The sequence below is a fragment of the Paramisgurnus dabryanus genome, chromosome 9 (genome assembly GCF_030506205.2).
Source record: "Paramisgurnus dabryanus chromosome 9, PD_genome_1.1, whole genome shotgun sequence".
Lineage (NCBI taxonomy): Eukaryota > Metazoa > Chordata > Actinopteri > Cypriniformes > Cobitidae > Paramisgurnus > Paramisgurnus dabryanus.
The window spans coordinates 18,910,131-18,937,885 of record NC_133345.1 but is presented as its reverse complement, the minus strand read 5'-3'; the positions used below and the strand labels follow the sequence as shown (position 1 = coordinate 18,937,885).

At 38.4% G+C, this 27,755-nt stretch overlaps 1 protein-coding gene across 4 annotated transcripts in view; it reads right to left on the bottom strand.

Annotated features, from left to right (window-relative positions):
• The window catches only part of kcnab1a (potassium voltage-gated channel subfamily A regulatory beta subunit 1a), a 124,603-nt gene that overhangs the window by 70,194 nt on the left and 26,654 nt on the right, over window positions 1–27,755 (bottom strand). Inside the window, exon 1 of one of the 4 annotated variants that reach the window (XM_065282985.2) lies at window positions 17,572–18,430. The exons of the other annotated variants lie outside the window; for them this stretch is intronic. Coding sequence (XP_065139057.1) covers window positions 17,572–17,783 — 212 coding nt within the window. The 5' untranslated portion in view covers window positions 17,784–18,430. Of the gene's footprint in view, window positions 1–17,571; window positions 18,431–27,755 lie in introns of those variants that run through there. 4 annotated transcript variants of the gene reach the window in all.

Genomic DNA, 27,755 nt, shown 5'->3' with positions numbered 1-27,755 from the left:
AATCATGCTAGCATCATGCTAGCTTCATGCTAATCATGCTAGCATCATGCTAGCTTCATGCTAATCATGCTAGCATCATGCTAGCTTCATGCTAATCATGCTAGCATCATGCTAGCTTCATGCTAGCTACATGCTAATCATGCTAACATCATGCTAGCTACATGCTAATCATGCTAGCTTCATGTTCGCTTCATGCTAATCATGCTAACATCATGCTAGCTTCATGCTAATCATGCTAGCATCATGCTAGCTTCATGCTAATCATGGTAACATCATGCTACCTTCATGCTAATCATGCTAGCTTCATGCTAGCATCATGGTAGCTTCATGCTAATCATGCTAGCATCATGCTAGCTTCATGCTAATCATGCTAGCATCATGCTAGCTTCATGCTAATCATGGTAGCTTCATGCTAGCTTCATGCTAATCATGTTAGCTTTATACTTAAACATACAACTGCCAGATAGCCTACTAAACTAAACTTCTGTCAATCCGTTTTAAACGTTCAGGCTACGCTTTTTCAAGCCAACATAAAGTTTGTCTTCAAACTTTAATATCTAGTTATTATTCTTTTTCTGAGACCAAAATTACGAACACTAACTCGTCCTACAGCTTTCAAGCTACATGCACCAAATTTTCCACGGACCTTCAGACTGGTCTGACGGAGTGTGCTATATCTTTTCTAACTGATGGGACCTTCCGAATTCCTAAACGGGGGGCTCGAACACCCCAAAATTTCCATTGACTTAACATTGAGACAAACTTTGACGGGTCATAGCTGTGAGTGAGAAACTTGTAGAAACTTGTGGCTTACCACATTTAAGGAGGCTGACAGGCTCTGTAAGAACATACATCACAATGGGGTGTAAGCTATACCCCTGGGGTGTAAGAGGCCCCCAAAATTTCCCATTGACTTATAATGGGGCAGGAAACATTCCCATATAAGGGAATAAAAGCGTCCCAGATGGAATATCTTCACTTTAGAGTGTCGTAGAGACATGGGGGTTGGACCGTTTTACTTGTGGCTTGAAGGTTGATTATTATGGGATGCCAATTTCCTCCCTAGCAACCAAACTTAGTACCCTAGCAACGGAATAAACAAAGCCTTATATCTCCGCTTCAGAACATCATAGAGACACGGGGGTTGGACCGTTTTACTTGTGGCTTGAAGGTTGATCATTATGGGATGCCATTTTTCTCCCTAGCAACCAAACTTAGTACCCTAGCAACGGAATAAACAAAGCCTTATTTCTCCGCTTCAGAACATCTTAGAGACACGGGGGTTGGACCGTTTTACTTGTGGCTTGAAGGTTGATTATTATGGGATGCCAATTTCCTCCCTAGCAACCAAACTTAGTACCCTAGCAACGGAATAAACAAAGCCTTATATCTCAGCATCAGAACATTGTAGAGACACGGGGGTTGGACCGTTTTACTTGTGGCTTTAAGTGTGATCATTATGGGATGCCATTTTTCTCCCTAGCAACCAAACTTAGTACCCTAGCAACGGAATAAACAAAGCCTTATATCTCCGCTTCAGAACATCATAGAGACACGGGGGTTAGACCGTTTTACTTGTGGCTTGAAGGTTGATCATTATGGGATGCCAATTTTCTCCCTAGCAACCAAACTTAGTACCCTAGCAACGGAATAAACAAAGCCTTATATCTCCGCTTCAGAACATCATAGAGACACGGGGGTTAGACCGTTTTACTTGTGGCTTGAAGGTTGATCATTATGGGATGCCAATTTTCTCCCTAGCAACCAAACTTAGTACCCTAGCAACGGAATAAACAAAGCCTTATATCTCCGCTTCAGAACATCATAGAGACATGGGGGTTGGACCGTTTTACTTGTGGCTTGAAGGTTGATCATTATGGGATGCCAATTTTCTCCCTAGCAACCAAACTTAGTACCCTAGCAACGGAATAAACAAAGCCTTATTTCTCCGCTTCAGAACATCTTAGAGACACGGGGGTTGGACCGTTTTACTTGTGGCTTGAAGGTTGATTATTATGGGATGCCAATTTCCTCCCTAGCAACCAAACTTAGTACCCTAGCAACGGAATAAACAAAGCCTTATATCTCCGCTTCAGAACATCATAGAGACACGGGGGTTGGACCGTTTTACTTGTGGCTTGAAGGTTGATCATTATGGGATGCCAATTTTCTCCCTAGCAACCAAACTTAGTACCCTAGCAACGGAATAAACAAAGCCTTATATCTCCGCTTCAGAACATCATAGAGACACGGGGGTTGGACCGTTTTACTTGTGGCTTGAAGGTTGATCATTATGGGATGCCAATTTTCTCCCTAGCAACCAAACTTAGTACCCTAGCAACGGAATAAACAAAGCCTTATATCTCCGCTTCAGAACATCATAGAGACACGGGGGTTGGACCGTTTTACTTGTGGCTTGAAGGTTGATCATTATGGGATGCCATTTTTCTCCCTAGCAACCAAACTTAGTACCCTAGCAACGGAATAAAAAAAGCCTTATATCTCCGCTTCAGAACATCATAGAGACACGGGAGTTGGACCGTTTTACTTGTGGCTTGAAGGTTGATCATTATGGGATGCCAATTTTCTCCCTAGCAACCAAACTTAGTACCCTAACAACGGAATAAACAAAGCCTTATATCTCCGCTTCAGAACATCATAGAGACACGGGGGTTTGACCGTTTTACTTGTGGCTTGAAGGTTGATCATTATGGGATGCCAATTTTCTCCCTAGCAACCAAACTTAGTACCCTAGCAACGGAATAAACAAAGCCTTATATCTCCGCTTCAGAACATCATAGAGACATAGGGGTTGGACCGTTTTACTTGTGGCTTTAAGTGTGATCATTATGGGATGCCAATTTTCTCCCTAGCAACCAAACTTAGTACCCTAGCAACGGAATAAACAAAGCCTTATATCTCCGCTTCAGAACATCATAGAGACACGGGGGTTGGACCGTTTTACTTGTGGCTTGAAGGTTGATCATTATGGGATGCCAATTTTCTCCCTAGCAACCAAACTTAGTACCCTAGCAACGGAATAAACAAAGCCTTTTATCTCCGCTTCAGAACATCTTAGAGACACGGGGGTTTGACCGTTTTACTTGTGGCTTGAAGGTTGATCATTATGGGATGCCATTTTTCTCCCTAGCAACCAAACTTAGTACCCTAGCAACGGAATAAACAAAGCCTTATATCTCCGCTTCAGAACATCATAGAGACAAGGGGGTTGGACCGTTTTACTTGTGGCTTGAAGGTTGATCATTATGGGATGCCAATTTTCTCCCTAGCAACCAAACTTAGTACCCTAGCAACGTAATAAACAAAGTCTTATATCTCCGCTTCAGAACATCATAGAGACATGGGGGTTGGACCGTTTTACTTGTGGCTTGAAGTGTGATCATTATGGGATGCCAATTTTCTCCCAAGCAACCAAACTTAGTACCCTAGCAACGGAATAAACAAAGCCTTATATCTCCGCTTCAGAACATCATAGAGACACGGGGTTTGGACCGTTTTACTTGTGGCTTGAAGGTTGATCATTATGGGATGCCAATTTTCTCCCTAGCAACCAAACTTAGTACCCTAGCAACGGAATAAACAAAGCCTTATATCTCCGCTTCAGAACATCATAGAGACACGGGGGTTGGACCGTTTTACTTGTGGCTTGAAGGTTGATGATTATGGGATGCCAATTTTCTCCCTAGCAACCAAACTTAGTACCCTAGCAACGGAATAAACAAAGCCTTATATCTCCGCTTCAGAACATCATAGAGACACAGGGGTTGGACCGTTTTACTTGTGGCTTGAAGGTTGATCATCATGGGATGCCAATTTTCTCCTTAGCAACCAAACTTAGTACCCTAGCAACGGAATAAATGTTAGCTTCATTCTAGCTTCATGCTAATCATGTTAGCTTCATGCTAGCTTCATGCTAATCATGTTAGCTTCATGTTAGCTTCATGCTAATCATGCTAGCTTCATGCTAATCATGCTAACTTCATGCTAATCATGCTAACTTCATGCTAATCATGCTAACAGCCAGATAGCCTACTAAAATAAACTTCTGTCAAACCATTTTAAATGTCCAGGCTACGCTTTTTCAAGCCAACATAAAGTTTGTCCTCAAACTTTAATATCTAGTTATTATTATTATTCTTCCAACCAAATTTCCGCAATTAATACGGCTCGAACCGCTTAACTTAGAAACTTCATTCAAACTCTCAAACGTGCGGACTATTCGGGAATAGTGTGCTATGACTTTTATAAGCGATCGGGGGTACGGTCTTTGCCCCAGGGGCGAAAAAGCAGCCGAAAAATCCCATTGACTTAACATGGAGACAAACTTTGACGAGTCGTAGCTCAGACCTAGAATTTCACAGAAACTTGTGACTTGCCACATTTGAAGAGGCTGGCAGGCTCTGTAAGAACATACCTCACAATGGGGTGTAAGTTGTACCCCTGGGGTGTAAGAGGTCCCCAAATTTCCCCATAGACTTATAATGGGGCAGGAATCATGCCCATATAAGGAACTAAAAACGTCCCGAATGGGATATCTTTGCAGCGCAGTGTCATAGAAACATGGGGGTGGGCTCATTTTACTCAGGCATCCAATCAGTCCCTTAGGATCCTTATTGAGCTATCAAGCCACGCCCCTAGCAACCATTTTGGGCACCCTAGCAACATCTCCCATAGACTGCAATTATAAAATGCCCAGATGGATATCTTTGCAGCACAGTGTCACAGAGACATGGGGGTGGGCTCATTTTACTCAGGCATCCAATCAGTCTCTCACCATCCTTATTGAGGTATTAAGCCACGCCCCTAGCAACCAAATATGAGCAGCCTAGCAACATAATAAACAAAGCCTTATATCTCTGGATCCGGACATCATAGAGACATGGGGGTTGGGTCTTTGGGTCATATTAGCTTCATGCTAGCTTCATGCTAAGTCATGCTAGCTTCGTGCTAGTTTCATGCTAGCTTTATGCTAATTTCATAATAAATCTTGCTAACTTAATGCTAAATCATGCTAGCTTCATGTTAAATCTTGTTAGCTTCATGCTAAATCATGCTAGCTTCATGCTAATCATGCTAGCATCATCTTAATCATGCTAGCATCATGCTAATAATGCTAGGATCATGCTAATTTCATGCTAAATTCATGCTAACTTTATGGTAATCATGCTAGCATCATGCTAGCTTCATGCAAATTATGCTAGCTTCATGCTAATCATGCTAGCATCGTGCTAACTTCATGCTAATCATGCTAGCATCGTGCTAGCTTCATGCTAATCATGCTAGCATCGTGCTAGCTTCATGCTAATCATGCTAGCATCGTGCTAGCTTCATGCTAATCATGCTAGCATCGTGCTAGCTTCATGCTAATCATGCTAGCATCGTGCTAGCTTCATGCTAATCATGCTAGCATCGTGCTAGCTTCATGCTAATCATGCTAGCATCGTGCTAGCTTCATGCTAATCATGCTAGCATCGTGCTAGCTTCATGCTAATCATGCTAGCATCGTGCTAGCTTCATGCTAATCATGCTAACATCGTGCTAGCTTCATGCTAATCATGCTAACATCGTGCTAGCTTCATGCTAATCATGCTAGCATCGTGCTAGCTTCATGCTAATCATGCTAACATCGTGCTAGCTTCATGCTAATCATGCTAGCATCGTGCTAGCTTCATGCTAATCATGCTAGCATCGTGCTAGCTTCATGCTAATCATGCTAGCATCGTGCTAGCTTCATGCTAATCATATTAGCATCGTGCTAGCTTCATGCTAATCATGCTAGCATCGTGCTAGCTTCATGCTAATCATGCTAGCATCGTGCTAGCTTCATGCTAATCATGCTAGCATCGTGCTAGCTTCATGCTAATCATGCTAGCATCGTGCTAGCTTCATGCTAATCATGCTAGCTTCATGCTAATCATGCTAGCATCGTGCTAGCTTCATGCTAATCATGCTAGCATCGTGCTAGCTTCATGCTTATCATGCTAGCATCGTGTTAGCTTCATGCTAATCATGCTAGCTTTATGCTAATCATGCTAGCATCATGCTAATCATGCTAGCTTCATGCTAGCTTCATGCTAATCATGCTAGCATCATGCTAACGTCATGCTGAATCATGCTAATCATGCTAGCATCATATTTCATCATGATAACTTTTTTAAATCATGCTAGCTTCACACTAAAACATGTCAACAGCCAGGTAAACTACTAGACTAAATTTCTTTTACATTTCTGTCAATCAACTTTTTGCATTTTCATGCACTGGTAATTCCTTGGGAATTGCATATCTAGTTTTACACTGTCATATTAAGAACACTCTCATTGCTGCTATCATCCTTGGGATGTCGTCGCTGAACTTTTTTGACAGCGATCAGCTGTAAAATGTTTTGGTCCTGCTCAATTTTCGTTGACTTGGAGTAAAATAATGTAAAGTTTTTCATAAGATCCCCTGGGGTCAATGTGTTAGCATGACAGAAGCTTAAAGCCGTCGTGTGAGAACAAGCAACAGCCGGCATTTTTCCGTCGCCAAAGTTACTTTGCCACAGAAAAAAACACCACAAGTTTATCAATGCCATCAAAAGTATTATTTTGTTTTTGTTTGTTTGTTGATCACGAAGTACAAAGTAGATGAGGAAAACCAGGATTTTGTTTGTATTCAACTCGCCGCTGTTGTTTACAATGCGTGCAATGGTGCGCTGTGATTTGTTGAGCGGATTTATTGCATTCTGCAGAGAAGGAGGACTGGCATTTATTACGTTTTGGGAAAAAAGGGAGAAAAGATGACAGAATAACACGATGGATATCAGATATATTTACTTTTAAATACTGACTAGATACAATACTGATTTTGGCGGTTACTAAAAAAAGGCATTTATCGCGTTTTGGAATCAAACTCTTCAAATATAGATGGACTCTACAAGAATTACTTTATTAAAAAACAGAATTAAAATAGCACACACACCTCTCTGGATGAAAAAGCATTATAAGGGACGGTTCACATTTTGTGTCTAAAAGCAACGCTTTCCTCCTGTCCTTCACCAGGCACTCTAAAAAGTCAATTGGTTGCAGTGCCTCTGCGCCTAGAAAAAAACAGCAATACATTCAAAATACTATATTTCTGCATGCAAAAGATGGAAAATGTGAATCGCCCCTAAGAGAACTTTAAATTTAGGAATCAATCTTTCCCGTTGGGAATCTAGAGGAGTTCTTGTGCACAAAAAGCTAGTTTAAATGCCTCACTGAAGAAACTGGAGCTGATAAAATTTTTGATAAAAAACACATTTTAAACAACTCTATTGAACTCTAACTCGGCCATTCCCAAACTGTGGTCCGCCAACCACTAGTGGTCCGTGAGGGTACTGCAGGTGGTCCGTGTAAATGCAAAATGAGAATATTTATATTTTAAGAATATGTATATAAATAATATTGATATAGACCGTTTCAGCGGTAACAACATAAACAAGCCGCTGTCACGGTCCGCACGTAACTTCCGGTAAACTCCGCTAATAATAAATAACAACAAATTCTTTAAACATAGTTTATTTATATAACAAGCAAACAAAACAACACATAGATTACCTAGGAAACCAAAACCTTTGTTATTTTCGACGAGGCATTTGTTCAAGAGATCAGTTTAGCAACCAGTCAGACCATTAAAAAAACGAAACCGGAAGTAAGGTTCGGATCCAGACGTGTATCACGTGCGTCCGATGAAACCATCTATAAGAATATTGATATACATTTTTAATTAAATTGTCAAGTTATTGTGTGATTACTAAAATAGGCCAGTGGTGCTCAGCCGTGACATTCAAGTTCAGTGACGTACAAAATGGATCAGTGTATGAATGTGGCAGCCGTTTTGTGCAGTAAACTTTCTTTTAACAAACCTGTTGTACTGATGTGATGACCAGTTATAGTTTTAGTGCTATTAAGCCTATTTAGAGGTGCAGATTAATTCAGGACTTTGTGTAGACATATTTTATAATGAGTATTATGAGGTGGTCCGTGAAAAATTCTTGATTACAAATAGTGGTCCACACACACAAAAAGTGCCATTGAAGGCATGTTTATAAAAGATGCTTTAACATCTTGATTTAACAAAGGCCTAGTCCTGGCGTAAGATAAGAGCTTATTTTTTTACAAGAAATAAAAAAAAATATATAAGTAAATGAGAAGCACATAGGTGAGATTTTAGGTTGGGGAGGATCTAATTAAGAGATGCTTTAAAGCAGCAAAACACACACATTGAACCATATGAACCCCACTCAAACTTATTAGCCATTTTTCTGTCCCTTTCTCCCCACTGTAAGACTTAAATATCCACCACAATATTTAGAGACCCCTAAGTTCTTGTTGGACTAAATGCAGCTCTGCATCAGCAAACAGAAATTCTCTCATCCAATGCCTCGAAAACCCATCCATTCTCATGAATACAACAGCCTCAGTTCTTACAAGCCTTTCATTTAATATAAAACCCTCTCTTCCATGTCTCTGAGAAAATTATATACACAGTCTGGCTTTTATTCTTTAAATCTGTTCAAAAGTGTTCAGTCAAAAGTGTTATCATACACATTCTCCTAATGCACTGTATAAAAAGTATAAAAAAATAAAATACTAGAGCCATGTGACAATCTTGGTGTGTAACAAACACATTGGCACTAACAGACACCAAATGCAGCTCTGTTTGCAGTCAACTGCCTACACTTGCCTATGGCAGCATTGTAACTAGAACCTCATAAGTGAATTATTTGGAAGACTGTACAGAAAATCTATGCACCGCACAGATAAAACTCCCTACACTCAGTGCACAAGAGACCTGACTCAGAATTTAATACAGGCCATCAGAGAGGAACTATGCAATACTGTAACAAGCATGAATGCATACCACAACCAACTTTATGCTATTAATCTCCTTATCTGTAAATGATACATGCAATGCAGCATAATTAAGCTTTGGAGAGATCAGTCAATTAGGTATAATGTTCACTAAAATGTATATTTCCTCATGCCCCTGGCAACCAATCCTTCATTGGTTTCAAGTCTCTCATGTCACTCTGAGATTTCTTTCTTCTCACAACATTAACTGATTAAAACTTCAATCAATATTTCACCTTCATTGATTTATTCACTTATTTATTAAGTAAGCAGGCATGTACTGAAGAGTAAAGTGTATATTTAGTTAGCCATTATCATAGGATGAACTCTTTTAGGATGATCAGAATTACCATTCACTTTCTTATCAGGGTCTTGTGCATTATTTTAGAAATAACTTTGCAATAACAACACTCACCTTACATGATCTCTTGCTTATTGTGTAACTTTTAGAAGGATATCTTGACAGAAATGCAATATAATATACATAACTATATTATCAGTGGTGTATTAAAAACTGTATTGTTATTAATACCTTAAGGCCGAAGTATAGTCAATTTTGTACATGTTCAAGAGGGTAAGCGTACAGTGCATGTGATGCAATTTTTGTCATCAGAAGAGTGTGCGCGTACTGTACACGCACCACTGGATTATATTGTGCACGTGGGTCGTGTATGCGCTTGCAGAAGTATATTCTGCTGAAAATACCAGCAAAGGCCAGCATAATTCCTATGCTGGTCCATGCTGCTTTAGCTGGCGGTCATGCTGTTTTTTTCCAACAGGGAAGCCACAAGAGGTATTGCAATTTGTTGCAATGTGCATGAATCTAACGCCAATGCACGTGTATGAGTCAAATGAACTATACTTTGTAAGGCTGTGAGTTTGACTGTGCAAGTACGCTTATATGATTAAAAAAACAGACCCAGGGCTCTAAAATTAGCAGTTTTATCTAATCTACATACACTTTAGGTCCCTTTCATGGAAGTCGCCATTTCGCGCCACCATGTAGCCCCAAATGGACAAACTGTTCTATAGAGCGCGTTTTGTAACAACGTTGTCTCAGACGATGACATGTTTGTCCTGTGGTGGCTGCTGTAGCATCTTTATGCATTTCAAAAGGGAAGGAAGAGCTATACGGTACATTGAAACGTCGGTTGCAATTCACAATCTTATCGCTATGCTGCTAAAAATCTACACAGTGGGCCTTTAAATATATTGTTTAGCAATATTTCATTGGATTTTGCTCTCTGTATCTGTGGTGAAATGCAGAGAAAATGCATAAAAACAGGCGCTTACACTGTTATACGCCCGATCTGCATTAGTGAAAAATTTAACATCATATCATGAGTTTTAATCCAACATAAATATAATTTCACATTAGGGTGAAGAAATCTGAGAAATCCTGCTTACGGATGACAGCGAATGGATGGGAAATAAAGAGAGGCATGCAGCGCTACGAGAAAATAAACATGACAGCCTAACATCGCCTCCAGGAGGTGTGAGGGACATGTCCAGCAGACCCCAGGCTGCATCCTGTCACCATCCATAGCTTTAAATTCATTTTGTTTACCTCATTCTAGTCAGGCAATGACAGCTTGGCACCCTTAGTGTATATGTCAGGAAATCAGAGCCTCAGAGAAATGTGAGGACATGAAGAATAACCCGGACAAATCTGATTATGTTTTAGATTAAAACTATCAAACGTTATTAAAACTATAAGAGAAATGATGTTGTAAGCATGTCTTTGAATACTGAATTTCAATTGTACCTAAAATTGCATCAATAAACAATCTGGTCTCTAATATATTTCTTATGTGTTATATATTCAAGTGTTCATTAAAGGAGAAGCTGTGCTACATTATTGTTTTTTTCTCACAAGTGAATTTGCATAATACCGTATGGCTTGGCGTAGTAAACAGAAAAAAACAAAAAACAAATATTGAGCGAAAATATAGAAAAGAAATACAAAACGGAAAAAAAATGTTGGCATGTTGATCATCATAAAAATTTATATTAATTGAGAACCCTTAAGACATTAAGACAGATTTCTGTTTTTAAAAGATGCAATAATGTGTAACCAAGCAGTAAAATTACAACCAAGACATATCAAAGTCTAAATGTTGTCATGGAAACTACTCAGGCTAATTTAAGGTTTTAGCTGCAGGGACATTGGAGGCCACCAAATAACATGATGTTTTTCATTAACATGTTGGTAAATGACAGTTAACAAATGACCCCGTTGCTTATTGGTCTTCATCTGCAGCCAGTTCCTTGAAGTAAATAAAGTGTATCTCTGCACAGCACACACTCGGGACAATCCAAATCAATAAAGAGTAGATACCCTGCTAGTCTTGCAGTTTTAAAAGTGTTTGTAAGTTATTAATCATTTCATAACCAAACTTAAAAGAAATACCAAAAATTACAAAACACCAAAGAGCTCTTACACCAGAAATGCCAGCTGTTCTATGCTCTGTTTTTGTCTAGACGCTTAGTTAGGTTTCTCTACATGTACTACATCATTTAGGTCTTTATATAATCAGGTGTTAAAGATGCGCTAGATGATTTTAACAAATGACAAGAAGACTAAGTGGAAATAAACTGTCATTAATCACCATTTTATATTTGTGTGTACAATTATTTATTCATCTGTTGGGCTATTGGTATGAGTTTGGGTCTTGGTGCCTCTTATTTTAAGCCTCAAGTGCTGCAGTGGGAGGTCAGGTGACTCTGAGTGTTCATGCAGAAAATAAGACCCTAGTGGCAAACAATTTGTGCCCACACATGCAGAGGATCTTGTTTCATATACATTAAGTATAGAAACTGTATATTTACGTTGACAGCATAATCCAGATATTTCGGTCTTGAAGGTATTCAATGAAAATTGATGGAGTTCAAAATAAATCCTCTGACTTTAGACTGCAGGTACATTTACATTTATGCTTTTGGCTGACGCGTTTATCCAATGTGACTTACAGTGCATTTCGAGGTATATATTTAATCATAATGTGTGTTCCCTGGGATTTAACCTTTTGCGCTGCTAAAGCAGTGCTCTACCACTGAGCTATGTATCTTGTCAAGTACAAAAATTTGACACATTGCAAGAATCTCTTATGCAACTGTACAGGTAAGACATGAGATGAGAAAAACATCTAAAATACACTCAATCAATCAATCAATCAATCAATCAATCAATCTGCTATTTAAAGACAAACAGCATTTATTCATAAGAGGGTTAGTAATATGAATCTGATTGGATGATTCTCACAAAATCCAGATTTAGGAGAAAATTTTAAATTGAAGGCAATTTTCTGTACAAATAAGATTAAGGTCTGAACTTACTATAACCATTATTTTTAGAGGATTAAAAAAAATCCTATAGAATTATTTACATTTTTTAGATTATCATTGTTAAAAATTATCATTACCGCAACATCATATTACATTAAATATATGCATTTACAAACTCATGTTTCAGTACTGAGAACTAAAAAGTTGTCTAGGTACTATGACAAACAAAATTTCAACTTTTAGCTGAAGAGAAAAAATAAGAACTGCTTACCTAAAAAATTTCATTTTAGTTCCTTGAGGGCTTAAACAATAATTGAAAATTGTTGCGGAGGATGAGAAACTTGGTCTTGGACACATTTATATTCCTTATTATTGTCTCTACATTTACCAATGATCACCAAAAAACCACATGTTTCTTTATGTTTATAGTATAACATGCACTGAAGCTTTTTATTTTCTACATTTTTTTATTATAAATATTTCCATGTAAAAGAGCCCAAATCCAGTCATGGACACGCTGCGGTAATGTGGAAAAAACAACAAAATTGGTTTGTCTGATGTCATTTTGAATAATGTGCAAAATAGTACATAAAGAGATGTTTGTAACTCTATCCTTCTTATTTTGATACTCTTACTTTGCATTTACTTTATATATCAAAATGTTTCGTGACAAATCATAAGTCTAATTTCACGAGAATCACCCGATTGACTTTTCCTTTCAAATAATTTATTTTAAATGTAAATACATTTTTTTTTTACTTTGTGCAACAATGTGCTTGTGTTAAACACTTTGCATACAAAACTGCCCATCTCTTCAAACTAAGGCCTGTTAAACGGCTCTGTAAACAGCACAAACAGCTGACATCAAGTTGTCTAATATGACTTTGAAGGCTGAGATTTCAGAGAAATGGTATGTGCTTAAAGAACCTTTAAAAATGAAACTCATCTTTGCTCAAGTCTGTTTAATTTGACCTTTCAATAGCTTCTCAGTGAGCCCAGACAAGCTCTTTATTTCTTCATACCAGGGGACTGTGTTTTTTAAGATCTTTGTTTCCTCAGAAGCAATTTAGATAAGGAAAGAATTAGGGGTCTATTTATCTAAGTTTGCCTGATCTGCATTCACTGAATGTCACAGGAAATAGGATCTTATACAAAAGTCCTATTGTTACCACAAATCCTATTAAAGCTTTGTGTATGGTGAATTGAAGTTGAATGTTAACTGTAATCCTTCATTTACAATGTCAAATTAACAAACATACAGACAACACAAACTGATCCTGTTCTGCCTCAGATGTGACTTGATTTGTCTCTGGATCAGTACCAACTTATGAGCTTCATTTGTGTGGACTGAGTCAGAGCTGTTTATAAAGCTGTTAATCCAGTATTTTCGGGAATATTTGTAAAATCTGTCTAATTGTAAAGTGATGAGAGGTTGAAAGTGTTCTGGATGTTATGCACATTCAACTAATAGCGTTTTTTGGTTTCTATTGCAGGTACAATGAAGCCTCTAGCCTATTGGCCATTGTCAATGCAATGTTTACCATGAGTGAGCATGTATGAGCGTGTGCGTGCTTGTAATGAGAGCAGTCATAGAAAACTTCGGCCCAAGCAGATCGCTGTCAGGGCTTTACAATGAAGTCATGATGGACGTGAAAGCTATAACTTCTAGAAACACAATCCTTGTCTACCTGCTGCTCACTCATAGACTGTATGTTGCATCAGTTCGCTCTCCTGCACTTTTAATGCTGTCCTCCTGATGGGCTGTCACTAGCACAGAGATCACTATAAACATACTTTAGAGAGAGAGGGAGAGAAAGAAAGAAAGAGAGAGAGAGAGAGAGAGAGAGAGAGAGAGAGAGAGAGAGAGAGAGAGAGAGAGAGAGAGAGAGAGAGAGAGAGAGAGAGAGAGAGAGAGAGAGAGAGAGCAGGGACAATTTCATATGTTTTTATGTGGTTTTGCTTTATTGCAGCAGGGATTCATAGAAACCCTGGTTTGATCCGATATCTTGGATTCCCCCCATATTCTGCAGTTCATTACATTTATGCGTTTTTATCCAAAGTGACTTATTTGCATTTAAGCTATACATTTTACAGTAGGTATGTACATGGGATTCACAATGTGTCTGTAAGAGCATGCTTTTGACTATATTGGGTATTTATCACAGGGGTACTTTTTTGACAGTCACTTTAAAAACATTAATATTATTCTTGTACCTTAATCGATTTTAATAACCTTATGATTACATTTTCATATGTTTTGATATACTAGCAATAATAATCTGAGCTTTTAGAAGAATTGAGCTTTAATTGTTGTCTAGGGGATTGGTAATCATGGGCTGATCTAAGGTCACAAAATCTCAAGGGACTACTGCAGAGGATCAGAAGAGAAGCGATTACAGCCTTTACGGTCAGATACACGTCACCAACTTCACCGCACATACACAAAAACTCATTTACTCATTCAAACTCATTACATTTGACCTATTCTGTCAGCCAACAGCACAAAGTATGGTCTGATTATGTCTGATTTACTGTTCAATGGCTGTTTGAACAACATATTCAGTGAATGGATCATATTATCTCAAATGTAAGACCCTAAAAATGTACTCTATTTGCTTTAAAAAAAAAAACACCTACTTACACCTACTGTACAAAAACTATACATTTCATTGATCTGTGGGTACCTGTTTTACAGAAGAAAACAAGTGTTTGTCTTTGAAGTTTGTATAATATGTAGAATAACTTGCTCCACCCTTAAATTGGTTTTCATTTTTCGCTTACACCATTGGGTTACTTGTTATAAAGAGACTACTATTCAAACTCTATTCAATTTTCAATGAGCAAAATCAAGTCCAACCTTACATCCTTATTTCTTTGTGAATATCCTGTTTCCCAGTTAGAATTACAGTACAACACATCATGCAAATAAAATAAGTTATGAATGCCGTTTCATGTTGACTTTAAAATAAATCTACAGTACAAATTGGTGTTGTCACTTAGGGGCCGTTTACACAACATTTTTTTCCAAAATCGATGAAGATGTTATGTGGTTTGGCTGTTTGTTTACACAGTTGAAAACGCAAACTTTTAACTCTTTCGCCGCCGTTGACGAGATATCTCGTCAATCAAGAGAAAACGCTTCCCTGCCAATGACGAGATTTTCCGTCTTTCCGCAATACCGCTATTATCCACCAGATGGCGCCCTTCCGCAACTTTTTAAACCCGGAAGTATTGCCCTATGGCAAGCGGCTGCATGTCCGTGTCTGTTTTAAAGATCGCTCTGAATGGGATCTCTATTAAAAGTCCATCACAAATATTGAATTACCTCTGCTTTTTGCTCAAAATGTGGTGTTTTTGTAGAAACCTACCCATATTCAAAAGCTGATTACAAAAGAACCACTGAAGGTAGGATGAAACGTTTTTTTTTTTTGTTTTTTTTGAAAGCAGAGGGTCTGTTCTTTCATTTGGTATATTGTATGTTTATATATTTAAAGAAGACCATTTTCTGGAAGGCATTAAACTTTGGTGAAAATCATGAAAAACGCTGGCGTTGGCCGGCAACTTTTTTTTAAAACGCTGGCGGTGAAAGAGTTAAAGACGCATGTCAAAGTGCACATTTTTTATAAAACTGCTGTCTTCAGTGTAAAATGTATAAATGTGAATCATTGATAACTGTGACGTCACACATATGTCTAAATTTAGTCTACAGGCATGCACTAGTACAACCAAAACAACAATGGTGGCCTACAGGACTGTATTTGTGTCGCTTAAGGCACAATATTTACGCTATGTTTGCAAAATGTTGCGGCATTATAGTCAAGGGTTACTCATCATCTGTCTAAACAAAACTGCTTGATGTTTTCATTGTCTTGATTGTTTGTATTTATTGCTCTGTAAAAGAATGTGTATGTGCACAGACGTGTAGTGTTTCTTTACAAAGTAACATCGCCCTCTAGTGGCCTGGCATAGGTTGAGGATCCACGTAAAGACACAGCATTAGGGGGCGTGCAGACCAAAGCTTTTACGCCCGCGGCCAGCGCATGTTTTCATTTGTTTCCAATGGAAGCTTGGTGTTTTTTCAAATAAGCCAGTAGCTAGCGGGTTTTTCTCGCGCTGTGCTCAGCTCTGAGCGCCGAGAGTTGAAAGAGATTCAACTTTGGGTGAAAAGCTCGGCTTGTCAATGTCAGTTCTCACACACCTGTCCAATCACAGTGAAGGAGGGGCGGGACAAGTATCACAACAACCAACTGGCTCACATTTCAAGTATCACAGCTACCAAAGCGCTCGGCTGGGGAAAGCTTGCGTTCAGCTGAAAACACAGCTGGCATTCGGCGTCCTCCAGCCGTTTTCAGCCGCGTAAAAAGCTTTGGTGTGTCCTGCCCCTTAGACTCTTTAAAGAAGCAGTCCTTCTTTAACTTCAAGGTCTGTGAACATAGTGCATTTTAAATTGTATTAATTTTGTTATTAATACACACAATTTTACACACCTTGGTGTCATGAAATATCTTGTTGTCCATACTTGTTATAGGGTCTGAGGTAAATCTGCATGTCAATTGCTTAGTCAACAGCTGACCCCAAGCTCTGTGTGTGATGTGCTGATTCAGGACATCAGGTGATAGACACTAATGTGATTCACACATTTGCATTAAGAATTGTTTTATGCTGTTGCAAACAGAATCAGACATTACAGACACCTTGCGCATACGTGTCACTCATATACAAACTATACCATATTCCACCAAGATACAAAACACATTCACTGTAGGTAGAAAATACACTAAAATCATTGCAAATAATGCATTAACTAAAGCAACCAAATGTTTGACATAATTAAGATATGTGACTTATTACATCTATATGTTTTTCTTTTAAAGAAAAGAAAAAAAAAATCAAATCAGCTCTACCAAAAGAGGCAGAGAGGAAATGATACAAATGATAACCTAAAGATTCTCTGCACGTAATGATGCATCAGTCTCAGTACTGTCAATAGCAAACAAATATGATTTGTATAACTCTGGGAGCTTACAGAAGGAGCTCATGGTAACAAAGACAGAACAGCGCAAGGGGAATCCTGAGTGGGTCTTTAGTGGGTCAAACCCACATATCATACTGTACACTGAACACACACGCGCACCTTACTGACACTGATCTATTAACTGCAGTAAGTAACAGAACCTGTACTTGCAGTGCAGTGGCAAATTAATCACACAGACCACTGCAATTCAACTCAAGCATCACATGAGACCCTAAAACTGCTTCTGGAGCTAACCTCAGAACAGTTTTTAACAGTTTATTAAGAAACAGAGCCATTGATGAAAAGATCTTTTGACAGAGGTGCAAAGAAGAAAAGAGATTAGAAAGTCAGAAAATAGGAAAGATTTGGGGTAGACATACCGGTACTTCATGCCAGTGTGCTTGCCGGTAGACTCTTTGAGGGAGATGTGGTGACGTGGGGTAAAAGAGCCAAAGCTCCGGGCGATGATGGCAACAGTGCGAAACTTTGCGCGTGCAGCGTTCACCACATTGGGACTGGTTGTGTTCTGTTTCCCATGGTCCCCATTCCGACCCTTCAGATTATGGTCCGTGCAAGCGATTGAGACCTGCATGGTGGCACTTGAGGATGAGGAAGATCAAAAGACGCAGTTTAAAACTCAAAGAGGACTCGTTGAGAGATCATGTGGAGGTCACCGGTCTCTTCCCGTAGATGCTGTCAGAGCGCCAACAGAGAACCTGCATCAATTATTGAGCAATAGGAAAAAGGAGCCGTCTACACAGTCCAAAAGTTTCTTCGCTCTTTGTTTTGGAAAAGTCAAAGATGCGCCGAGGTCAGCAAGCCAGTGAACGAGCGCTGCAGAACTATCCGGAGAAGATGAGGAGATTCCCACAGCACTGAGAAGATCCTCGCATGGTCAGCCACCAGAAGCCCGCCTGCTGAAAGGGTGGGGGGTGAGGGAGGAGGATGAAAGGAGGTAGTGATGTCAAGACCAGTCAGGATACAATGTCATCTTCAATCCATATCTTTGAAGACACTTCTATCCTCTGAGGTCCACCTCCTTACACTCTTACATACACATGCATTCGCTCACTTCTTCCTGATGATAATGTCACTAATAAGCTTCTGCCCTGGTTTTGCTCTCTGTTAACTCCTCTTTGCTTCTTTCATGATTTTTGGTAAGCTCAGCAGCGATGCTTTATCTCTGCAACACCTCTGGGGGAATGAGCAGCAGGCAGACGTCCACGTCTGTTTAAGGCGCTCTCTCTCTCTCCCTCTCTCTCTTTCTCTCGCTCTACCTCCCTCCCTCTTCTCTTCCACTGAATCTCACTCTCGCTGCACTGTGGAGCATTTGGTCTCCACACACACCAAGCGCAGTGTAGCCTATCATTTCTCACACCTGTGTACACACACAGACGCTCAACACGCTTTCAGTGCTAATCTTATAAACGATGAATGCAAAATGAAAAGCTGTTGAAGTATCTGAAGCAGATGAAGCGGAACGGAACAGAGAGAGCTTAACAAAACAAAGCTTTTTAAGAGTGAAGTAATTAATTTTAAAAATACTTTTGATTATTATACTTTTTTTGCCCAGCCTTATGTGGAGATCCAGCTAACAGTAATCCATAAGGTAGTATAAGTTCATTCCCTTTGTATATAAAGCCGCAGCAAAAAATTAAGAGACTAGTCCAGTTTTGATTTTATAGATGTATCATCATTTCTGGATGTATTGTGACCAGTTCAGTCCAGTGTCTGTTGAATTTCATCAAAAGCAAACCTCGGGAGTGACAAAGTCACACAACAGCAAATGTAAAAGACTGAGAGCATGACAAGAACCATAAAAGATGTAACAAAAAATCAGGGTTTTTCCTAAAATACATGTTAAAGGTGTAGCGGAGGATTTTTCTTGAATTTTAGAAAAGAACGGTCTTCTCCACTTTTTAAAAAAATGCAATTACGCAACACTCCTGATTGACAGCTAGAGGACCAATAGTCTAGATGATCCACCTGAAAAAAAAATCCTCCGCAATACCTTCAAATCATTAATCGTTTGTTGAGAAATTAATTTAAAATTTGTTTTCTGCAGTATTGAAGGTCATTTATTGTTATTTTGAATTTTTTTTCCCCATTTCAATTTACAGTAAATAAATCCAAAAAAAATTAATTTTATTAAGAATTTGACTCAGAAATTTTGTTGGTAGTTGACAGAATAAATAGTTGACAGGATAAAACAAAAATTATCTTTTTACATACATACCTATAAATAGTTAATCAAAATACCATCAAAATAGTCTCTTAATTTTTTACATTGCTTTATATTGGCTCATATTTTGTTGTTTTGCTTTTTAACATTCAAAATGAAAAGGACATTTTTTTTTAGAAAATCTGTTTAAAGCTGTCATTATTTTTAAATGTCGCTAATGGGACAGAGATTACACGCTTACATTTTAAATAAAACCAATAGAGCTAAAAAAAAATACAATAAGATCCTACTATATAAATAAATGGGGTAGAAAATAAAGGGTGTTTACACATCTAGGTCATTTTAAAAGAACCAAACCCAGTTCACTTAAAAATCTGACTTTTTCCATGTTTTAGTGCTATAATCATCATCATTCTTTATTTGCGCTTACACAATTTCATAAAAAAATTGTCCCAAGTGCTTCTAGAAAATGTAAAAAAAAAAGATACACCCAATAACTTAGTTTTGGTAAACCATTCTCTGCAAGCATGTAAAAAAATAGGTAATTGAAACTCGGCTCCCTTTGTGATGTTAGAAGGGGATAATACCGCCCCTTAATCTGCACTATCCAACACCAGCACTGCCATTTAGTGCAGAGATCAGCTCATTTGCATTTAAAAGGACAAACCCAAAAATGGCACATTTTGCTCACACCTACAAAGTGTCAATTTTAACATGCTATAATAAATTATCTATATGGTATTTTGAGCTAAAACTTCACATACATACCTTGGGGACACCAAAGGTTTATTTCACATCTTAAAAAATCTTGTGAAATGTCCCCTTTAAAGTAAATCAGAAAAGAAACTAGCCGAATGTGACCTCAGTCCGTTTGATGTTCACAATAGGACAAAAGTAGGTTAAAAGAGGACCCAGTTCTTTTTTTGGTCCTCTTCAAAACTGAAGTGATCTCAGTCCCTTTGTTCACATCACAACTTCATAAGAGCTCAGAGCCCAGCTTTCTGTGCAGTAGTTAATTTTTGATACGTCAAAATTGCAAGCGAAGCAAACTGGGACCTCATTGCTTCCACATGTAAAAAAAATGGAACCACAAAAGAACCCATAAGCAATCCGTACTTAAGCCACTCAATTTCAATTAAGCTTAATTTAAAAGCTGAAATGCTAACTGAACTGATGATCTGAAATGTGTAGAATACAGTATATGACTGCACAGTGCATGCACATTTTTTTTTTCATAGAGCTGAGGAAAAATGTAACCTCACTGAATAAAGCTGTTATTTCTGAGCCTACAAGCCTTCTGACACTATATGAAAGTCATGCCAGCCTTGAGATTAAATGCAACAAATTTTTAGAAATCTTTTCTTCACCTTGTTTTTGGATCTGCTAATATTGCCTACCATAACTCCCTTAACCATAATGTCCAGCCCTCTGCCTCTCATATCACTAGAAAGATCAATACAAGATCATGCACAGCATATGTCGACATCAGATGCTGCTATCCATTAAATCTTTATGCTTGGTTCTTGAATCAATATTAATCAATGGAGTAGTGAACATTTTATGATTCTTACCATTCGCACAAAGTTCACTCATTTAACCAGGAAGCTCTGTGAAATAAACGAAACGTACTCATGGTACCCAGCCGTGTCTATGGTAACCGTGGAGAGTGGAAATATTCTTCCAAAAAGGTCATTTTTTTCCAGCTGCAGCATCTAAAATCTGTTTATTGCTCTGTGAAATTCAGTTAAGCTTCAAAATGTCTTTATTTCTTAAACTGTGTGCTAACTGTTTAAAACTTACTATGATTAAAATGTGGCATCGTTGAGGCATCGTTGCAGTGCATCTAATTTCTCAGATCCAATTTTGCCGCCCCCATGAATCACGGAACAATTACCACACAGGCCAATGGTCTGTCGCGCCCCCAATTTTTTGGATCGTTCTATACACACCATCAAACACCTTTTAACAATTTTGGCACCCAAAACTGAATATTTCCATATTTGAGCATTGCCTGTGCCAGTGACTGGTGGCATTGAGTGGCTGCAGTGTGTTTCGGTGTCTTTCATGTGTCTGTCAGTGTGTTCTGAGCTTCAGGCTGTTGTGTGCTGTTGCTTTGTGGTTGATGGGTATAAGCTGAAAAGCGACATAGAATAAATGAATGGGGACTACAGTAAAATGCTGGATTTTGTTCTGTTATGTAGTGACCTCTACAATTTGTATAAATTTTGGTAAAATGTGGGGGCCATTTTAGTACGGTGAACTCATTGTCATGTTCATGGTGGTCATAAAGGGATGGACATGGTCAGAAACAATGCTCAGGTAGGCCGTGGCATTTAAACGATGCCCAATTGGCACTAAGGGGCCTAAAGTGTGTCAAAAAACATCCCCCACATCATCATACAACCACCACCAGCCTGCACAGTGGTAACAAGGCATGATGGATCCATGTTCTCATTCTGTTTACGCCAAATTCTGACTCTACAATCTGAATGTCTCCACAGAAATCGAGACTCATCAGACCAGGCAACATTTTTCCGTCTTCAACTGTCCAATTTTGGCGAGCACATGCAAATTGTAGCCTCTTTTTCCTATTTGTAGTGGAGATGAGTGGTACCCGGTGGGGACTTCTGCTGTTGTAGCCCATCCGCTTCAAGGTTGTGCGTGTTTTGGCTTCACAAATGCTTTGCTTCATACCTTGGTTGTAACAAGTGGTTATTTCATTTAAAGTTGCTCTTCTATCAGCTTGAGTCAGTCGGCCCATTCTCCTTTGACCTCTAGCATCAACAAGGCATTTTCGCCCACAGGACTGCCGCATACTGGATGTTTTTCCCTTTTCACACCATTCTTTGTAAACCCTAGAAATGGTTGTGCGTGAAAATCCCAATAACTGAGCAGAGTGTGAAATACTCAGACCGGCCCGTCTGGCACCAACATTCATGCCACGTTCAAGATTGCTTAAATCACCTTTATTTCCCATTGTGACATTCAGTTTGGAGTTCAGGAGATTGTCTTGACCATGACCACACCGCTAAATGCATTGAAGCAACTGCCATGTGATTGGTTGATTAGATAATTACATTAATGAGAAATTGAACAGGTGTTCCTAATAATCCTTTAAGTGAGTGTATTATAGTTATATATATGATATTGCAATTATGTCAAAAGATCCTTCTAAAAGGTCATATATAAAATATTTGATAGGGACATGAACATTTACTTTAATTTGCATAAAAAGAACGACCCAGCCAGTGTCTCTTTCATGCCATTGAATACAAGGCAGAATAATAATGATTATCTAATGTATTGCTCATGCTTTGGACCACTGCCACACTAAGAACTAAACTCAGTGATGCTTTAAAACATACTGCTGCCCCTTTCTGACAGTGTACTGTACTGCACACACTACTGATTAAGGAGTGAAGCATCCAGATGTACACTTGTGTTAGATAACACATTTTGAGTGGTGTAGGGCTGTCAACTACCTACCAACCACATTATATTCATTCTACAATTGCCATTGATTTGCATCAGGACCTGTAATGATGATGATAATTACTATGCAAGGCATAAGAGACAGCCTTGAGTAACTTTATCAGTGGCACAGCAGCTTAGCACGATAAGATTTTGTTTCTCTTTTCTGAACCTGCACGATAACTGGCCAGTTTTCCTCTATGGTAGTGCCACCAACGGAAGGGGACAAACTTTGCACTGAAGGTTGAGCAGACTGGATTCTGATAAGGCAGAAGTTTGTATTCATAAATAACATCATGGGAAAAATACAGGAAAATAAAGCAGGCAAGCTAAACATCGACCTTGACCAAAGATGTTCTCTCCCCACAGGAACATGCTGTATATTTTCCATGGGCTGGCATTATATGTACACTGTCTGTCAGAAAGAATGGTATCAGCTGTCACTGGGGCAGTACCCAGAACCCTAAAGTGTTCATATTAGCATCTCAAATGTACATGTGGTACTAAATGTTTACAAATACTGCCCCAGTGAGGTGAGGTGATGGGGTGGAGGAGGGATGCTGCAAAAAAAATTTGTCACAGGACAGAGGTGAGGGACTGCCATTTATAGGCACCTCTTTGCACTGATTGGTTGGATCACATGACATGCTCCTCCCGAACTTAATTAAATAAACTTCATTAAAAATAAAGGTGCTTCACGACGCGATGCCTTTTTCAGTTCTTTAAAGAACCATGTAGTAAAAGGTTCTTTAAAGAACCATTTCTTTCCTACATTTTATAATCTAAAGAACCCTTTTTCATTTTAAAAAATCATTTCTGAAACAGGAGCTTTAAAAAAAACATTTAGACAAAAATGGTTCTTCTATGGCATCGTGAAACACCTTTACTGTTGAGTAATTGCAAAAACGTAAAGAAAAAGCTGACATGACAGAAGATTAAGTCTCTTTTGTTTGCAGGTGCCACTATAATGTTTTATTATCCAAGACTATTTTAAAAGTGAATTCAAAATACTGTATAAAACACTGTGTCTGTTTAAAGTACACAAGAAAAAAAAATGCTTTTCTACTCTGTAACATATCTGCGTGCCAGCATCCTCTGTGATGGTCACCTTGACGTTATTTCAAGGATGGATAAGAAACCCATTCAATTTATTTCTCAAGGCTGCTACAGCCATTCATTCAGCACGGGAATTCTCACAGTAACTACCAGCTGAACATCAAGGGGTTTATGGGATTTGTGAAAATGACAGCATAGGGCCTTGAAAATGTGTCATCTTAAAAAAGTGAAGTCTTCTCGTACATACAGAGTCATCGTGTGGTGCCATGACACCATAACAATTTTTCCAAACAGCAACAACTGTCTTATTAACAATATTCAGGGACAAATATAAACCTTAGAGGGACAACATTACCCTGTCAGTCCTTCTGAGTTCTGGAAAGCCAATTTATTAGCAGACAGCCATACCTCAATGCTTGACTAAACTAATGGGATTACTGAGCAATATTGAAGCTTGTATAATTAAAAGCTCCTTGTGTAATCCCATGGGCTGATGCGGTATTGACTTTTATGCATTCTTTAATTATTATAGATCAGTGGGTATATTGAGTATCCAGTCAGTGACTGCATAAACAAGAAATTATTGTCGGTAAATTATCTTATAATCAATAGGGTGAGTGTTAGTCATTGAAAAATTTGTTTTTGAAGAGACTATGCCTTTTAGTAAAACCAGAACATCCAATAACAATACAAAACGGTTCAAAACGGTTAAATTACACAAACCATATTTCCATAAATCACTGATCTATTCCTGTTAACATATTGTGATATTTGTGTTCATTGTGATTTAATGAAACATTTATGAGACAAGGAAAGGTCATGAATGGTGTGATCATGCATAAATATGCTCTCTACTGCCGCCTAGAGCAATAAATAGAATTTGCACCAGTTATCTAATCAACTTTAGCTATAAACACCCTACAACTATACAAATGCACACTTCTGCAGAACTAGCGGGCTTAGTTTGCTTGCAAGCTTGGACCATTGCACTGTGAAATGAGGAAAAAGAGACAAAAGGGCAAGCAGCATCTCTCTCAGCTCCCCACAGTGTGGGTGGATGGAGAAACACTCAACAGCACTGTGTGATCCTCTAACGCACATTTATATATAAGCACACGCACACTGACACACTAACTGTGCCGTAGGACATGCACGAACATTAAACTCCACGGGAAACGATGTGAGGTGAGCAATGGAGTTCATTTCTGTACAATCTGGGCAAATTTTATTCATCCAGGCACCTCTCCGATGTGCAATATTAGCAGACACTAAATGCTAAACAGCTAAAAATTTCAACTCTTGGCATTTCATTAAACAATTCACAAAATTTCACTTGTTTCATGTGATATTTATGCATAAAAGTTTCCATCTACTGTATGTACTGTATGTGCTAGTGAAAATCTTCACAGGACAGCTACAAATCTTGACTGCTAGTTGACTGAGCCAGCAAAAATAGAAATTGAGTCCTATATCATCTTTATTTCTTGTATATTATGTTTATCGTATTATAAGAATTATTTATGCATAAATGGATATGATGGTGAATTTAACAGAACTCTTTACATCAAAGTCAGCATTGAAAAAACTACCATTACAGTCTATAGACAACACTAAATTCAACCATGTTCCCTAAAGCTATATGGAAGATGCCATAGCATAGAAATCATTTAGGTTTTACTTGCTTATTTTAAATAACCGTGAAAACCTGAAGAAAAAGGAAAGAAGTTAAAGTGTCTGTTTATTCGCCTGGGGGAATAGTTTGTGTTAAACTATTGTTGGAGTGAAACAGTATCGATCAAAAGTGTGGTGCTTTGCAGTAATAAAAACCATTGGTTTGTGAGAAGTGAATTAAAATAAAGACCTATGTATAGAGAAATATACCAAGCTTTATCAATATATTGCTTTGGGAGCTGTTTACCTGCTATTTGACCTTGCATAACTTCACCACCTGTCCCCTGAGACCATTTTCTTTCCTAATCTCTCTCTCTCTCCATCTCACTCCCTCTTTGATGTCACTGATTCTGCAAACACAATCCTTCTCTCGCCGTAGTTAAAGCATTAACACTATCCATTACCAGAAATTCATTATGCAGCTGCGCTGGCATGTTTAAGATCAAAATGGCTTTTTTCATGAAAATAAATATGCACGACAAGACTACAATAACAGTAAAAACAGAGTAATAGAATTGTTGGAGGCCACCATGAAAAAAATGGCCACAACAGCACAAGCCAAATAGATGCAAATAATCTCTTTGGCATCTGATTAGTTATTGTTTATTGGTAACAGATTGTTTTGCTTTGGCTACAGTGTACTGTTGACTGAAATGAACAGCACCTGCACACTGTGTGAAGGTTGCACTCTATAAATTATTGCTATATTTGCTTTCCTGTTGCATGGCAAAACTGCCAAATTGCTGTTACTGCAAATCGCTTACATAACACAAAAACAAATCGCAGCATGAAATTAAGACAGATAGAACAATTTTAACTAATTTTTATGAATAGCTGCAATGGCAGGTGCTTCACATTCAATAAAAACTGTAAAGTGGTGTGTAAACCTTTAAAGGCTGCATATCTGTGTGAGATTATACATTAAAAAAATACTTTATTGCACATTTAAGATTCAACACTAACTGAAAGCACACATAACTGTGTTTCTCCAGAGACTAAATGAATGAGATACAGTAACAGGTAGATGCTTGATGACCGTGTCCTCTGCTTCACACTGCATACTGAAGTAAATCACTCATCAGGTTTGCATTCAGGGATCCTGTCAACCATATCCCATAAACGCACCGCGGTTGAGCGGAGTAAAAAACACAGACTGACGAGAGGTGTATGTGATCTCACTGAGCAATCTCGTGAGTGTAATTACTGATAATGGAACACACAGTACTATAACACACACACACGCACACGCACGCACGCGCGCGCGCACGCACGCACGCACACACACACACACACACACACACACACACATCCAGAGAGATGTGGAGATGTGTAAAACAACACCTGGATTTGCTACAGAAATGTAATCAGAAGTAATAATAGCTGAAAATCATTTACATTGTTCAAATTATACTGAACTCTCAAAAGAGTAATCAGAGCTGTGTAATATGACCACATTGTAAGATATCCACTAAACCAATTAAAACCATCCCCTGCATTTTTTCCATAAGAGCTCTTGTGCTATATTACATTTCTTGTTGTTGTTTTGAAAGTAAAAGCATCTATGTATGAGTAATTATGTGCCGCATTATTATTTGCATTGCAATCTGACACATAACCACAAAGATGATTCACAAAATACACTGCAATTGTAGTGACCTTTAGCTGTTTATGTGCCTTGTGCCAATCTTGCACAAATCTTAATGAGAGTATCACAGTAGGGCAAGGAACAGAGTGTGACAGAAAGAAAGTCAATACAGGTCCCACTATTATAAGCATTGTTGACTTAAGCCCTATTCAAACAGGATTGGTTTTACATGTAGAGGTTGGGTTAAACAATTATCATCCAAGCTTCTTTAGTTCTGTTTGCATGTGCCTTCTCTGTAATCATTATGGACAATATCAGTAAAGATTCAGGTGTCCTTTACCTTCTGTAAAAGGTCCAGAGAAATTACCTTAGGTAATAGGGGGGCGGGGGGAGGGCAAAGGCTAACGAAGGGTTAGTTGTTACATGGACTGTTTACATTGCTGCACAAGGTTGAGCATTTTGTTTTTCCGGTATTTTTTTATGCTGCCAAAAGACGATCTATTGCAGATTATTGGAAATGTATAATGTTTTTCCAGACAGTTATTGATGAGCGAGTGTTTTGGTGGCATGTAAGTTAATTTTTTCATGATGGTTTTTTT